Source organism: Sorex fumeus, unplaced genomic scaffold (assembly GCF_029834395.1).
Source record: "Sorex fumeus unplaced genomic scaffold, SorFum_2.1 ptg000086l, whole genome shotgun sequence".
NCBI lineage: Eukaryota > Metazoa > Chordata > Mammalia > Eulipotyphla > Soricidae > Sorex > Sorex fumeus.
In genome coordinates this window covers 7,488,261-7,505,977 of record NW_026606143.1, presented here as the reverse complement: position 1 = coordinate 7,505,977, position 17,717 = coordinate 7,488,261, and the positions used below count along the sequence as shown (strand labels likewise).

The following is a 17,717-nucleotide window of genomic DNA, read 5'->3' as shown; positions in this document are numbered from 1 at the left end:
ACCTGGGTTCGATTCCTCAGCCCCTCTCGGAGAGCCAGCAAGCTACCAAGAGTATCTCACCCGCACAGCAAAGCCTGACAAGCTACCCATGACATATTCCATACGCCAAAAACAGTAACAAACAAGTCTCACAATGGAGATGTTACTGGTGCCTGCTAGAACAAATCGATGAACAGGAGAACAGTGCAGTGAAGTTCAGTGGATTATTCAGATTATGTTATTTCATTTTCACATTTTTCAGATTTTCCAGAGAGTTTTCTGTTATTCAATTCTAATTTAATTCCGTTGTGTCTGAGAATATGATAATATAGCTACTCTAGCTTCCTTTTTTCCAGGTATTCAAGCTTTTATGTTAATTCTTACAAAAAAATTAGTATAGAAATTAGTCCAAAGTAAACAGACATGTAATGTACATATGCTCAAATTTTTATTTCTGAGGAAGCATTTATAAAAGTAGACAAGTTAAGGGCTGGTGATGTAACTCAGAGATAGAACTCCTGCCTTCCAAGTGTGAGGCCCTGAGTTCCAAACTCAAAATTGCAAAGAGTAGACAAAAACAAAAGATCCACTAATAAAATAATTTTAATAGCTTTAAAACCAGTATTAGGGGCCAGGATGTGGCTCAGAATGGTAGAGACTGCCTTGCTCTAGGCTCAATCCCCAGCACTGTGTGGCTCTCTGAGCAATGCTTGGAGAAACCCTGTGGTCGTTAAACACAGCTGGGGGTGGTCCCAGTAACAGCTAACCAAAGTTAAACAAACAAAGCCAACAGCATAGATTGGTTTTCTCAAAGAAAGGTCACAGTAATTTTAAGTTGCTGGTTGTAGTTAGTTTTCTAGGCTTCTTTACATATTCTTTTGAGATAAAAATATAAAGGAGTTGTCTTCTGTTTCATTTTATTTCATGGAGTAGTTCTAATTTCCACCCCTCCCTCCTTACAAATCTTTTAATGGGAAGTAGAATATTGTTACAAATCAACTCCAGTGTTTTTATTTCTCCTGAATCACAGATCAGAAAGGCAAAGCAGTTTGTCCTCTTTCAAGATCAGACATGAGAATACTCATAGGTTGACTTGATGGGAGCAAGTTCACGGCAGTCTTTGAGGAGTAAGCAAGTGAAACTATCCAGCATCTTGAGTATCATGCCCTCTGCAATTCTCTATTTCACCATATCCATGAAGAAATCAAACTTATCCAGGAATCTGGTGGGAAATTTAGCAATGGGCCACAGAGAAAAAAATGTAGCCGACTGTGGAAAAAAAAACAACTCATGTCACTGAAAGCAGCCTTGGTTAACCTGCTCCAGGTTTAACTGATATGGTAAGAGTTTCATTCTTGTGGTTTAAAAAAATTTGTTTTTCCCACAATAGGCCCATGCTGCTCCCATTAATGTTATCATGGTATATTTTCTTCAAGTCTTACATTTTGAAACTGTTTGTCCTTCAGTATGAAACATTACTTTAAAAATAGAGGCCTCGGGGCTGGAACAATAGCACAGTGGGTAGGGTGTTTGCCCTGCATGCAGCCAACCCGGGTTCGATTCCAGCATCCCATATGATCCCCTGAGCACAGCCAGGAGTAATTCCTGAGCGCAAAGCCAGGAGTAACCCCTGTGCATCGCCGGGTGTGACCCAAAAAGCAAAAAAAAAAAAAAAAAAAAAGAGACCTCTCCATCAGTGGTCTGGGACACATGGGACACGGGGCACTTCTGGCCATACTGTTGGCAGAGTGGTGTTCGGTCCAGTGTTGTTGTGCTTCTTGGACTGTTAGGGCTGGGGGCCACCAGGGTCACAGCCAGTGCTACTCTGGGGTTCATGAGGTGCTTGAGGTGCTAGAGATTGAACTCTGGGCTTCATGCACACAAGGCATGCTTTCCACCCTGATATCTCCCCAACCTGTATAAAGCATTGCTTGTTTCCTTCCTTCCTTCCTTCCTTCCTTCCTTCCTTCCTTCCTTCCTTCCTTCCTTCCTTCCTTTCGTTGGGCAGTGCTCAGAGGATCATATAGTGTTGGGGATCAAGCCTGGGGCTCCTGCAATTTGAAGCATTAAAGCATTTCCTATTACCAATATATAAGTTGTTTTTGTCCTGAGTCTATCTCTGCTTTTTATTTCACGCCCTACACATATGAATTTAATCCATTCAAAAACAGTGTCTCTGCTTTTTAATTTGGGGAAATTGAGACAATTTTAATTTAATATAATTGCTGATACAGTCAAGAATAAATGCATCTTCTTGTTATTTGATTTCTATGTCATCATTTTAGGTTATGCCACTCTTTCTCTGCCTTCTTCTGAATTACGTTTATTCTATTTCTCTTAGATGTCTTATTAACTGTAATTCTGGTTTGTGGCTTTGGCTTTGAAGCACATATCTTACCATCTTATCTTTAACTTATCACAGTTGACCTTCAGGGGATATTACATAATGTTACCGAGAGTCTAAGAACTTTATAAGAGACACTTCTGCTTCTTCCTGCTGACCTTTCTGCTGCTGCAATTAGTCAGTTTACTTTTATATATGCTATTATCTATCCCCAACACAGTTCTATTATTTTATTTAAATTGCTAATTCCCTTTCAAATTCTACCGAGACTTTTTTCACTTTTGGTATCTTTGAAAATGTTTTGAGTTGACTTCCCTTTTTGGAACCTTTGTTGGGTTCAAAATTTTTCAAAAGTTTTTCTTTTCTTTTTATTACTTTTGGGCTTTCTTCTGCTTCTTCTTCTATTGATTTTGGTTTGGGGGCCACTCAGCACAGTTCTCAAGTATCTGCTGTGCCAATTGAGCTCCTGTATGCAAAGCAATTCTTATATTTGCACCTCTGTGTGCAACAGATTTTTTTAAACCTCTGACTGCTTTTATGATTTTATGATTTTATATTTGTCTACGCAGTTTGATCGTCACGTATATTGGTTTTGTTTTCCTTGTGCTTTTTGTGCTTAGGATTCACTATTCTTGTATCTGCAGAATTATTGTTCTCATCAAGTTTAGAGTATGCAGGTTTTGTTTTGTCTTGGGGCCATACCCGGCTATGCTCAGAGGTTACTCCTGGCTCTGCACTCAGAAATAACTCCTGGTGGTGTTTTGGGGAACATATGGGATGCCTGGGATTGAATCAAGGTTAGCCGCCTGCAAGGCAAGCGCCCTACCCATTGTACATCTCTCCAGTCCCAAGTTCAGAGTATACTTGGCTATTATTCTTCAAATATTTATTCTGCTTCTTCCTTATTTTCTTCTTCATAGAGTCCAATTAACCACATAATAGGCTGCTTGAAGTCATCCTAGAGTTCAGTGATAATCTTTTCATTTAAAAAATGTTTTTTCTTCTATGACTTTAAAAAATCTGCCATCAATCCTACAGTATATCTTCCTGTTAATTATAATATCTTTGTCAGTTCTGTGTCAATTTTTTTCACATTATGGGCCAAATTTCCTTGCTTCTTTGTATGCTCGATGATCTTTGATTAGATAACAGATATTGTGAATTTTATTTTGCTGTCTGCTAGATTTAAAAAATTCCTAGAAATATTCTTAAGTTTGTTCTGGGATGTAGCTTAGTTACTTGGAAATAATTTGGTTCTTTGGGTCTTACTTTCCTGGTTTGTTAGGGAGGTGTAGAACAATTTGCAGAAGAGGGCTAGTTATTCCTCATTACTTAGGTAAGATAACCCTAAGCATCTTACACAGTGCTCCGTGAATTTAGTTTTCTCTGTATGGCTGATGGGGACAGGGAGAGAGTGTTATATACTCTTTCAAGGAAAAATAATCCCGAAGGATTAGAGCCCTTTATAGATCTTTATAGCGCTCTCTCTCTCTCTCTCTCTCTCTCTCTCTCTCTCTCTCTCCCCTAGTCCATGAATTCTGGGTGCCTTGGTCTTCCTAAATTCAAGGAGTTTGCCTAAATTGACACAGTTCTGCCCTCCCTGTGATGGGGTTTAGAAATTCTCAGGGCAGTAAGGTGGTGCAATCATACTTTGTTTCCTGTTTCTGGGCATTATTGCCCTTTGTTGGCATGATGGACAATATCTTGAAAACTGTTTTGTCATATATTTTGTCTCTTTGCAATCTTTTTGTTGTTGCTGCTGTTGTTTCAGATGAGAAGGTAAATCTGTCCCTGTTGCCATCTTGAACACAAGCAGAAGTTCTACATATCAAATTTTAGATAGGTATTATTCTCTATGGATTAAGTTAGTAGTCTTCAGTCACTAGTTCAAGGTCTGATGCAGACAGGTAGAAAGTTTGAAACTTACTACTGAAACATACTAGATTAGCGCCTTGGTTATAACTCTTAGTCAGTGGACTGGTCTGTAGGACAGGGACTGGTTCTCAGGTATAGACAGATTGAAGAACACTGGTTTAGATGACTTTCACGCCAACAAATTTTGGAATTGTGCCTGATTTATCCTAAAACCCATAATGGGCCTTTAAAATAATAATTATTTTTTATCACTGTCCTCCTGTTGTTCATCGATTTGCTCGAGCAGGCCCAGTAACGTCTCCATTTTGAGACTCGTTGTTACTGTGTTTGGCATATTGAATATGTCACGGGTAGCTTGCCAGGCTTTGCCGTGCCAGTGAGATACTCTCGGTAGCTTGCCGGGCTCTCTGAGAGGGATGGAGGAATCGAACCCAGCTCGGCCAGGCTGTCTGCGTGCAAGGCAAATGCCCTACCACTGTGCTATCGCTCCAGCACCAGCATTATTCCTGGCTCTACACGCAGGAATTACTACTGGTGGTGCATGTGGGGGCCATATGGGATGTCAAGGATTGAACCTGGGTTGGCCGTGTGCAAGGCAAGCACCTTACCTGCTCTACTATCTCTCCAATGCCATAGTTGTTTGTTTTGAAGCAAGATAGTTCTTATTGAAAGAAAATTTACTTTAAAAGATATTAGGGGAGAGAAAGAGAAGAATACATGTTCAAGAGAGAACACAGGTTTAAGAGAGCAAGCCTAATATTGACTTTCACATTTTTAATTTAGAGTCACGAAGTTTGGAATTTGTAACAAACTCCTTGGCTGAAAACTGGTTTTGAATTTGAAGAGTTAAGGGTAGAGATTCAATCCCATTTTCTTCATTGGAGAACAATATTCTGTTAGAACGCTCTTTGTGACTTTATAATCTAGACTCTGATTTTGTACAATTTCACAAAATATAATGGTCTGGTTCCTATTCTGCAGTTCTTAGAAATGGTAGGCAAGCAATGTGAACGATGGGGTCATCAAAATCTTGTCCAAGTATGCAATGGCAATACTTCAAGTCTCATTTCCAACTGCACACTAAATCAGCATATATGAAGAGAGGTGTTTCCAGAAAAAGTGCTGCAAATTAATGTACAGTATGACAAATCTTATTTCAAACAGGAAATGATAATACAATGGGAGTTCAATAGTTCCATTTCTTTTTTTTGGGTGGGGGAGACATGCCCGGCAATGCTCAGTGGTTACTCCTGGCTCTGCACTCAAGGATCACCCCTGGAGGTGCTCAGGGATTACATACGATGCCAGTAATTGAACCTAAGTTGGCTGTGTGCAAGGCCCGCCCCCAGGGAGTTCCATTTTCAACACTGGTAAATGAATGTATTCTTTCAATTAACCACTTACTGTGAGTCTGTTATATAGCAGATACATTATATACAATTGTTTGGCATAATAGTGACCAAGATAAAATTGTGTCTACCATGGCTAAAGGAATCTAACCTTAAACAAAATTGAGTTAAAGCTTATTGTTTTGTCTGCTCCAAATATTTCTCTGACATGAAGGACTGACTTATGTTCTTTGCATGTTTCTGCATCTATGCAAGAGATTGGCTCAGTTTGGGTTGAGTGCCTTAAGTTTCTCCAAGCTTGGTATAAACTCCTGGTAAATGCCTTTATCCTCCTATCTAAGCTGGCTCAAGTTTGGTCTTTATCACTTGCAATGAAAGGAATGCCAGTTGGGGGTGGAGCAATAGGAAAGCAGGTAGGACGTTTGACTTGCACGCGGGCAACCCAGGTTCGATTCCCAGCATCCCATATGGTCCACCCGAGCACCGTCAAGAGAAATTCCTGAGTGTAAAGCCAGGAGTAACCCCTGTGCATCTCTGTGGGTCACCCAAAAAGCCAAAAAAAGTTTATTTATATTGTGAACAACTCTATGAAAATAAAATTTAAAAATTTAAAAATGGACTCCCAGTCAGTAGAGAAATGCCAGTTCCAAGTGGAACCTCACACTTGGAATGGGAATGATTTGACCTTGTGAGAGGTGAACTGAGCATAGTTAGACATATTGTAGAAGTCCCCCAAAGTAATATAATGCTCTTAACAATTAAGCAAGCACATGAAAGCATATTAAATGTGATAGGAAACTATGAGCAGATCCTTGAATAGTATAGTTTCATTCAATGTCATTTTGTTAAAATGTTGATAAGTGAAAAAAACAACAATTACCACAATAAAATGACATTCTTTCAAGGACATTCTTTTGTCTTTCATCCTTTTGGGAACAATGAGGGACTGCTGTGTTTTATTATTGAACAATAAATCTTACAAAAAGAAACTTCCACTTTTAAGGCAACTGCTTAAATGGAGAATAAATAAGCAATGTCATTAGGATCATAGGAGAGAGAAAGACTTCTCTTTCTTTCCTGTTTTTTTCCACACCCAGCAGTCCTCAGGGCTTACTCTGTGTTCAGGAGAGGGGCTTGGGGATCATATGAGGTGTTGGGGCTTGAACTGGGGTGGCAGTGTGCAAGACAAGTACCCTGTCAATTGTATTATTATGCTGGCCCTGAGAAAGTCTTCTTCTTTAAGGAGATATTATGGAGGCATTTCAAGGCCATTTCATGCTTTATGAGAAAACTAGTATTAGGACTGAAGCTTCACACTTTTACTTAGTCTAGTTTCTGTTAGAATCCTGCATACAAAAGATGAAGCAGCTGTTCTTGTACTCCTGTGGAACATAATGATCACCAGACAGTTTGGTGGTTCCTTCTGGTGGTCCTTTCCATTTTCCTGTCTACTTTGCTTGGTTGAGCATCATCTATTCTTCTTCCCTCACTGACAGGCTTCTCTCCTTTATTGTTCTCTCTTAACTGTTCTGGTCAAACAAGCTGTGCGAAACTGCATCTTTATTTTGGTAAATGCAGGTAGTTTTGTGGAAAGCAAGTGCTAGGAAGGGCCAGCCTTATTTATCATTATTTCCCTGGCATCCAATACGGGGAGCTGCACACAGTTGGCTCTTAACAAACATTTGCTAAATGAGTAAATGAATATAGAAAATGAATGCAGGGATATTAGACTTTCCAAGCTGGGTATCCTTGGGGATCATTTCTTTGGCTAAGCATGCTTTTGGCATTACTTACTAAGCAAAGTATGAGCAAACAGAGGCCTGCTGACATGAACTGATTTGCTCAAGGTGCCCAAAGGCTGCTCTGGTTTGTGCTCTAAAGCCAAAGAGCTGATCGGAGCACAAAAAAGAAAAGAGCTGATTTGCATGCCCTCTGCTTGCTGCAAGAGCTGGGAGAAAACAGTTTAACTAGCAAATAAGAGTTACAACCTTCCATGTCTAAAGTTGAGTGTTCTTTGGACATTGTAATAGTAGAATCATTGCTCTGAAACTCTGCCATTAATATGCAAAGTCATGAGGAACTTTCATAAGTAGATCATTTGTATTTGTACATCCCAATACCCCCTTTTTCTGTTTTGAGGAAAAGATATGAGTGCATGAGTTTGAATGTTTTTCTTCTAAAGAGATGATTACACTTCCAGATTAGAAATTTCTACCAATGTTTTCTGTCTCAATATGTAACCTCATTGGAATTTCTACCAATATTCTTTGTCTCAATGGTAACCTCATGGTCTATTCACATGGTTGTGAAAATCTAACATCCCCTTCATCCCTACTGTCTAGCCTTCATCAAGGTTGAATATTTTACTCTTCTGTGAGATCAACTCACTTCTTTCCAGCTGGCACTCCTCTAATTCTGAGTTCCATCCTGTCTCCTGTATTACTTGAACAATAGCCTCTTATCTCCTTCTATCTACTCCTGTCCTCCCTCTAATCTATTCTCTAGAGGGATCATCTATAAAATGAAAAATTGAGTCTCTCCACTTCAAACTCTTCCACAGTCTCCTAGTGTTTTAAAGATTAAGACCAAAACCCTGTCTATGCCATCCTTCCTGCCACTCACCTTGCTGTCTACAGTTCAGCCATAGCACCTTTCTTCTGTGGTGAAACTTGGATAAGACTCTTTCCACTATCAGGGTTTTGCACTGCTACTTGGTTTGTCTGAGGATGCCTATAGACCCACAATTCTCTCCCTGCTTTGTTCAGTTACCATCAAGTGGCCTTTCCTTGATCTTCCCAAGCCATGCGAAATCTATGATAATGAAGCAGGGTTCAGCATCAATTCTATTCCAACTCTATTTCTAAGCCTTTAGAGAATTAATTTATGTACACTGGTCAATAAGAATGGAAGGCAATTTATTTTTAGCAGTGTTCCTGAATTCCTTGACTGTCTCTGGAATTAATCTTCCTTCACTTTTGTTGAAGGTAAAAGATCTAGAATCCAGCAAGCAGAACTGACAAAGGATTTTCCTTTCACAATGTCATTAAAATTCACTTTTTTATAATAGCCAGATGAATGTTTCATGTGGTCCCTTTCTTTGCTACCCTCCAGGAATAAAATAATTTCATTAGAACATTGATGGGGAAGAAACATAGGGTCCCTGCTTGGGTCACAGCCTATGTGGAGCTGATATGTTCACCCCACTCGTGTGGTCCTTTTTGTGTGGGGCTTTAAGGGTCCTCTGGTTTCCTTCCACATCCTAAGGAGGTTGATGTGAAGTTCCCAGTGTGCATGTGGGGATGTGTGTGACTGATCCCAGGATGAGAGAGCGCTCTTCCAAGGAGTGGGTTCTCTCGGGCCCTGAGCTGTTGGGATAGGCTCAGTTGCCAGTGATCCTGAACCAGAATAACTGGGCTGCAAAATGAATTCATGAACACAAATAACTGCTTATTATTAGAAGTGCTTGTGTCTTTATTTGGAAGTTTGATGATATTTCAGAGAGCAGAAAATATGTTAGACACACTGCTTGTTCATATGGGAAATATTCATTTTTATATATATTGTTTCTTAAGGGCTGGAGCGATAGCACAGCGGTAGGGCATTTGCCTTGCACGCAGCCAACATGGCCGACCCGAGTTCGATTCCTCCGCCCCTCTCGGAGAGCCCGGCAAGCTACCGAGAGTATCTCGCCCGCACGGCAGAGTCTGGCAAGCTCCCCGTGACGTATTCGATATGCCAGACACAGTAACAACAAAGTCTCCAATGGAGACGTTACTGGGCCCACTCGAGCAAATCGATGATCAACGGGAGGGCCTTTACCTTTACCTTTTACCTATTGTTTCTTAAATCACACATTTTAAGAACTTATCAATGATGTTGAGTGAGGGCTTACTATATCAAGTGTGTTCTGTCTTTGGGTAAAGTTGAAGAAAAACTGCAAAAGAATTGATGAGGAGAAGAGGAAATATGCTTCAGGCAGTGCAATTCTCGGTGAGGGCATGGGGGGGCATGGAATGAGCATCTGGTAATGGACTCCTTTAAAAATTTCCATGTAAATGGGGTTGGAGCGATAATACAGTGATAGTACAGCTGGAGCGATAGGGCATTTGCCTCGCATGTGGCCAACCCAGGTTCGATTCCCAGCAAACCATATGGTTCCCCAAGCACTGCCAGGAGTAATTCCTGAGTGCAAAGCTAGGAGTAACCCCTGTGCATCGCCGGGTATGACCCAAAAAGCAAAAAAAAAAATTTCCATGTACTCCTTCCATCACTCTTCTTAGTAGTGTAAGTTCAAATCTGCAGCTCTAACTCATGCCAGGATTTTATGAGAGTATAGAAGATTTACTTTTCTTACTTACCATTGGTTCATCTGTGTTCTTTTGGAACTGAACCAGGCGAACTCTGGTCACATTCTCCATATCCATGTCTCCATTCGCACTTTCTGGAGAATCACCATTTAAATACGGAGAAGTGGGAGGTGGGGTGACCCTCAATGCTTCATCACTGTAAACTTCATGTGCCACTACATCATGAGTCTGAAGTAAGGCCTAGCATTTTATGAAGATAATAAAATATTAATAGTAATAGGATTCTGACAGAAATCTTTTATGTAAACATATGCCAATACATTTGTTGCCTCTCAAAGGAGAACGGAGTGATCTCTCATCTAAGGAGAACTCAAGCCATAGTACAAACCCAGATATAATAATTTCTCTGTGAGAAATAATCCTTATAGATGTACTAAAAAGAAATAAATACAGTTAGTGAGCAAACTAATGAATGGGCAGATTTGATGATTTCCTGGGTTAGCAGTACTGACCAGCTATGAAAAATTACCCAACAAACTTGTTCAAAAATGGCTGCAAAGCGGATTGGAGAGACGGTATAGTGGGTAGGGCACTTGCCTTGCATGTAGCCGACCCACGTTTGATTCCTGGCAAACAGTCCTCTGAGTTCCACTAGGTGTAATCCCTGAGCACAGAGCATGGAATAAGCCCTGAGTACCGTCAGGTGTGCCTCCCTCTCCCCAAAAAAGGCTGACAAAAATCAATTTCAAATGATTTAGCAGACAGGATCATGTGTAAAAAGAGTAAGTTTGCTGGGGTTTAAAATGGAAACAGATTTTAATAGTAAACCAGGCAATGTGCACGCCTTGCACGTGGCCAACTGGGGTTTGATCCCCAGAACCCCATATAGTCTCACGAGCACTGCCAGGAGTAATCCCTGAGTGCAGTTGGGCACCACTAGGTGTGGTCTAAAACCAAAGCAAAACAAAAAGAAACTGTGACAATATTGTCTTTACTGCTGGTATTAACACTGTCAGTCTTTTTAGTTTTATCCTTGTTATTAATGTTTTATCCATGTTATTAATTAGTAGTTTGTCATTTTAAAAATCTTTATTTTTTAATTGTGTCCCCATGAGATACATAGTTACAATGCTGTTCATGATCAGGTTTCAATCATACAATGATACAACACCCACCCCTCCACCAGTGTCCATTTCCCACTACCAATGACCCCAGTTTCCCCCAGTTTCCCTCCTACTACTCCCCACCCCACCACCTACGTCTATGGCTCTATAGCATGCACTCTCTCTGTCTCTGCCTCTGTCTCTCCTTTCTGGGCACTAATGGTCTGCAACACAGGTACTGAGAGATTATTGTTAATAGTTTGCATTATGTAAGCATAATGCAAAGGTTGAAAACAATTGATAACATATGACTAAATGAAAGAAAGAGAAACAAACAAAAGTGGGTGCCTCAGCAATACTACAGTAGATAGGTTTGCCTTGCATGCGGTCAACCCAGGTTCAATTCTGGCATTCCATGTGGTTCCCCGAGCACTTCCAGGAGTGATAATTCCTGACCGCAGAGCCAGGAGTAATGCCTAGGCACTGCTTGGTGAGGCCACATAAACAAACAAACAAACAAACAAAAAACCCCTAACACAAAAGTGTACTTGAAAATATGGATGGAACTGGAGAGGATCAAGCTAAATGAAGTAAGTCAGAGGAGGAAGACAAGTAGAAGATGCTCTCACTCATGCGATATAAAAAGAAACATGACAAGGGAAGAAACAATGTCCAAAGTAAATAAACTCTTCGACTCTAAACATAGAAATGAGGTCACCAGGGGTGGAGGGGAGTAGGTTGAAAGGGTCCAGTAGACTATGGTAGATGGATAGAGCCACTTAGGTGGTGGGCATCATGTGGTAACACCTTAGACATAACACAAGAAACATATTGCATTCTTATAATCCAACATTAGCTCAACAAAAAGTAACTAAAATAGGCAATTTGACAAAATATAAAACATGATACAGAGCTCAAGACTAAATCTATTGCATGGTTTTGTATATTTACATTTTTTGGAGCACCTGGGGCTGGAGCAATAGCACAGCAGGTAGGGTGTTTGCCATGCACGCGGCCGACCCAAGTTTGATTCCTCCACCCCTCTTGGAGAGCCTGGCAAGCTAATGAGAGTATCCTGCCCACATGGCAGAGTCTGGCAAGCTCCCTGTGACGTATTCGATAATGCCAAAAACAGTAACAACAAGTCTCACAATGGAGACGTTACTGGTGCCTGCTCGAGCAAATCGATGAACAACGGGAGGACAGTGCTACCTACATACGCTAACTCAGTGAAACTAGATAAGCAGAGTCCCTGGTTTCTCTATAAAAGGCCAGTCTTCTACTTCATGCACTAGCTAGCACAGAAAGTTTACTATTTAGAAAAGTTTTCAACAAGCATGAACATCTGAATATGTCTACTTCAAGGAGAATTTTTACATCTGAGTATCGGTATGTTTGGAGCCTTGCACAAACAGACTATATTTGTTCATGTGTGAACTGTAAATTCAGTTCTAATTTCATCTGTGATCTGTGTGGCAATAAAATATCTGAAGATAATAAAATATAATTAAAACTGCTTCACAAGCATAACTTTGAGCATCTCCAGTGCATTCATTTAATAAAAAGACTTATCAAAGTCATGACAAGGCTATTTTGATTTGAAAGGCACGCATATCAGGGCACAAATAAGTAATTACGCAGTACAATCATAAAGTTGATGGTGTTGACTTGCCATCCAGACGGCATACGCTTGGAGCAATAGAGGCATTTGGTTTCTAAATCAAATTCCAGATATTTAATGATAGCAGAGGCTGGTCCAAATTGGAGCTGGGGAAAGGGTGCACCAAAAAGTACTAAGTGGTACATAGCTTGAGAAGGGGCACCAGCATGGCCCTGGGCACCTTGTCTTCCCATCCTGTGCTTTCACTGTTGCTCTGGACCTGACTGCAGCAGTTGTGCTTGATGACAAATATTTTTAAATTATGGCCACTTCAGGTTTAAGATTTAGGGTAGGAAGCAAAAATTAGTAGTAGACAAACCGCAAACTTTCATCTATTAAAAGAATTGTCATCAGGGGCTGGAGTGATAGCACAGCGGGTTGGGCATTTGCTTTGCATGCAGCTGATCTGGGTTTGATTCCCAGCATTCCATATGGTCCCCCAAGCACTGCCAGGAGTAATTCCTGAGTGCATGAGCCAGGATTAACCCCTGTGCGATGCTGGGTGTGACCCAAAAAGAAAAAAAATTGTCATCAAGACAACTAGAGCTGTCTTCCATAGGATGAGCAAATTTTTAAAACATGCTTGGTAGGGCTAGAGAATCTATGAGCTTAGAGCCACACTTTCATCTGGTTAAAGCCAATTACATGGGTTAAAAGAAGTGTGCTGTTTTACAAATAAAATAAATGAATTCAGTTGATTTTTACTCATCTTTTTAAGTTATATAACCAAATGCTTGGATTCAATGCATTACTTATAAGGAAGAGTAAGTCCACAACAACCACAAAAAAAAATATTCAAAGTAAACTTTAAAAGGATAATGCTCAAATTACGTTACCAAATAAGGGAATCCTTGATGCTAACCACAATTCACTACTGCAAAAGACTGCTGCCACAAAACAAAACTGAACCTAAAGCACTGAATGTAAGCAAAGAGAAAGAACAGAACCACATATAGATATATGCTGTGAGGTACAACTGAGCAATTGTTAATTAAACTGAAACAGTAGTTATTTTGAATTATCTAAAGGGATTCATGTAACAGGAAAGAAATGTATTCTTCACCGTTTGGTCCTTTACAAAGGGTTTGGATAAGACAATGGAAGAGTTCAAACTGGTGTGTAAAACAATCTGACCATCCTGTTTTTGTCCCCCTCAAATATGATACACTTGTAACACACACACACACACACACACACACACACACACGGAAACTCCTGGGCTCAGTGAAAACTACTGTGGTTACCAGAGGAAACAAGAAAGACTGGGTAGATGGAACTTTTGGGGGGTGAGGTGGTACTGGGACTTTGATATTAAGTGAAATGTGCCTTGCACATACATAGGAGTGTAAAATTTTCCCCGAGATTCCACAGTATTGTAAAATCAATGAAAAAATCAATGCAATCATTCAATAAAATAAATGATGAAGTTACTTGAAAAATACTTGTAAAGTAGGATACAGGGAGCACAGAGACAGTTCAAAGGGGTATGGAGTGTGTACCCTGGATGGGCAAGGCTCTGAGTTTGATCTATGGCACCACATCCCCTCACCCCCAGCCCTTCCTGTACAGTCAATAGCACATAGATGGCTCAAGCACTGAATAGCGAGGCTGTCATGGCCAGGTCAAGTATCACCAAGAGTGGCTCCAGCACTCTGCAGCACTGCTGCTCATGAGGTATCTGGTATTTCATTTAGAAACCAATTACTATAAAAATGTAGGATACAAAATTGATTTAAAAATCAGTCCTAGGGATGGGGGGAAGTGGCAGCGAGAAAAGCGCCTGCCAAAGAAGCAGGCAGGGGGTGCTTCAAGCACTGACCCCAAAGTCGCCCCCAGTACTTCTAGAGTGGTGTGGTACCCAAACAACAACAGATCTGTTGTAACAGCCCAGGTCATATGTCCGTGAAGGCATGAGGCTGAGATTTCTATTCCTGATACCACCTTATAAGTGAAGTGTGATCCGGGGGGTACTGCTGTTTGGGATCCCTGGAGCTACAACAAATGTGAAACCTCAGCACAGCACAACCCAGTGTACTACAAGCCCTGATCATTAAAACAACAAACAAGAGAAGGGCAACATTTTCTAATTTTCCCTTTAGGGAATAGATTCTATTTCTTTTCGTGGGCAAAGGAGGATTTGGGCCACACCAAGAAGTGCTCTGGGGCTACTCCTGATACTCTGTACTCTGGGATCATGCCTGCCAGCACCTGAGGGACCCTATGTGGTGTCAGGAATCAAGTTAGGGTCAGTTATGTGTGAGGAAAGAGACTTAACACCTGTACCATCACTCTCATTTTAGATTCTATTTCTTAAAGAAAATAAGGAAAGTATTAACTTTCTATTTTACTAGCACACACAGCTTTTGTCTTTATCCTTAATGCTTCACATTTTACAACTGCAATTAAGCAAAGGATCATTTCCTTCTGAAAAATCCATTGAGCCTGGATGTGGCTCAGTGGTTAAGTGCATGCCTTGTCCACACACAGTAAATAAGTCTTTGAACTGGGATATCTGAAAAAGGAGAACATCATAATATTTTTTATCATGACTTCTAAAGATAGAGCACAAATTTAAAAAAAACACATTGAAATGTATAGTTTACTCTTCCTTTAATTACTATAAATATTCATAAGTATATTTTTAAAAAGTGTCATTAATGTTAAACCTTCATGTTGTGAAAATGAAGGACACAAAGGAAAAAACAGCTATTTGGACAAAAGCATAAAATTATCAACAAGCTAAGAATAATTCTCAAACCTTTGTAGAATAATGTTACAAGAACAGAAACATTATGCTTGGGGTTGGGGAGATTAGGGTATAGGAAAAACACATGCTAGCACTGGGCATCAATAGGGCTGAACCCAGGTCTGCCACATGTAATGCAAGCACCTGAACTACTATACTATCTCTCCAACTTCTCAAGCTAAATTTATAGGAAAACAGATCCTCTGAAAGGTCAATTTCCCTTAAGTGCATTGCTTTGCATGCTCTCTCTCTCTCTATATGTGTGTGTGTGTATTTTATATGTGTGTGTGTGTGTATCCAAAACAAAGACTCACAACATTCAAAACATGAGTCCTAAGCTGTAACTACTAGAACATTGTAATGTACCTGTCAAGTTGACAGATGGTTTTGGGGCAAGTTGGGGGTGGGGAGAAAATATGGGAATACTGGTAGAGGGAAGTTGATACTGGCGGAAGGATTGGTGTTGAAATGTTATATTCATAAAACTCAACTATCAGTAACTCTGTAAATCACAGTTTTTAATTATATTTTAAAAATGGAGCGATAGCACAGCGGGTAGGGCGTTTGCCTTGCACGCAGCCAACATGGCCGACCCGAGTTCGATTCCTCTGCCCCTCTCGGAGAGCCCGGCAAGCTACCGAGAGTATTTGATATGCCAGACACAGTAACGACAAAAGTCTCCAATGGAGACGTTACTGGGCCCGCTCGAGCAAATCGATGATCAACGGGAGGGCCTTTTACTTTACTTTTACATTAAAAAGAGCATGGCTTTGAAGTCAGGGAGATCTGAGGTCAGGGAGTCACATCAAAGGGCTGGAGTTCATCCTGGCATGCACAGGGTCTCAAGTTCACTCCCTGGCATCACCTGTCTCTTGAGCACCTCCAGGTATAGCCCCAGTGGCCCCCACGCTAAAACAAAACATCTGGGATTTGAATCTCAGTAAGGTCACTGACTTGTTGGTGACCTGAAAGAAAACTCTTTATTTTTCTAGAATGCATTTTTTCTCTCTTAATTGTAAAACAGGGATAACAACATCACTTTATATCCTAAATCATCATCCTGCGGGATCCATTTACTTCAATGCAGGTGCCCTGACTACCCATTTTCTACCAGCCCCATCCTGCTCCAAGCCTCCACCACACCATCTCTCACTGCAGCTTTTGGATTAGTCTCCCATGCTCAACTCTTAGCTCTCCTGCACCATACTCCACCTCACCCCTCTGTCGTACTCTGTTCTCAGCCCCAGCGATAGCCAATACACAGACCTGCCTGAAATCACTTAGTGTCAGCTGACTGACATCAGGAAAATATTCAGATCCTTAACACAGTCTCTAAGGCCCATGTCTGGCCTCTGCCATGCTCTTCTGGTGCTCTTCTCTTCCTGGTTGATTATGTCCCAGTTGTGGTGTGCTCACTTCTGTGCATTGTACCTTTAAATTCCGTCCTACCTTTGGGCCTTTCCATTTGTTCTTCCCCAAGCCTGGATGGTCAGGAGACTGGTCCTTTCCCATAACAAGTATCCATGATGCTGTCCTTAGAAGGGCATGCCCTTGATTATGGTAGTGTCCACCTTACTGTTATCCCTGCCCCATTAGCCTGTCTCTTTGTGGCAACTAACTCTTACTGTGAAATTATCGGGTTAACTTACTCGCTCAGTGGCTCTAGATCAACTATCCATTTCACATCCCACCTCACCTCATAAGGGCAGGGAACCCTTATTTGTCCTATGGTCCCTATATTTAGTGCCTAGCATAGCACTTAGCATATACATAATCAGAAATGATATTGAAAGAGGAAACCTCAGTTTTCCTGTGCCAGTGAGAGAGGAAGCCATAGTTTTCTCTTTCCAGATGTTCCATCTCTCTCCGATAAACCTGACACACTCCACCCCCAAGGTTCTGTCTCAGCATTCCTGGGGTTTTCCAGGAACATAAAATTCTGCCCTGGAGCCTAGGCTGACAGGAAAACTAAGATAATAGGAAATTATGCCTGGAGAGATTTAGACCAGGTACACATCCCTGTGATTTTCCTGGCATATTTTGGTTCCAAAAGTCTGTAAGTTGTGAGACATAGGGCTACCCACTCTTTAATAATTAAAAAAACTTTATCTGAAAAACATGACTCAGTGGGGACTGAACATCAGGCAGGGTGCTTGCCTTGCCTGTAGCCAAATCAGGTTCAATCCCCATAAGGATCTCCTGAGTCCCTCCAGGAATGATCCCCAAGTACAGAGTCAGGAGTAAGCCCCAAGCACCAACAAGTGTGCCACCGCCCCACCTCCCACTCACCCAAAAGAAACCCAAGCAAGGCTCATTTGGGTACATGTTCATTTTTTTAGACCATGTCAAATCTG

At 40.9% G+C, this 17,717-nt stretch overlaps 1 protein-coding gene across 14 annotated transcripts in view; it reads right to left on the bottom strand.

Annotated features, from left to right (window-relative positions):
- Positions 1–17,717, bottom strand: part of CASK (calcium/calmodulin dependent serine protein kinase) — a 998,363-nt gene that overhangs the window by 564,916 nt on the left and 415,730 nt on the right. For all 14 annotated transcript variants that reach the window (XR_008794862.1, XM_056131339.1, XM_056131340.1 and 11 more), the window contains one exon: positions 9,906–10,094. Coding sequence is in view for 13 of the 14 variants with exons in the window: in XM_056131339.1 (XP_055987314.1) it covers positions 9,906–10,094 (189 nt within the window). In the remaining variant the exon portion in view is untranslated. The remainder of the gene's footprint in view (positions 1–9,905; positions 10,095–17,717) is intronic.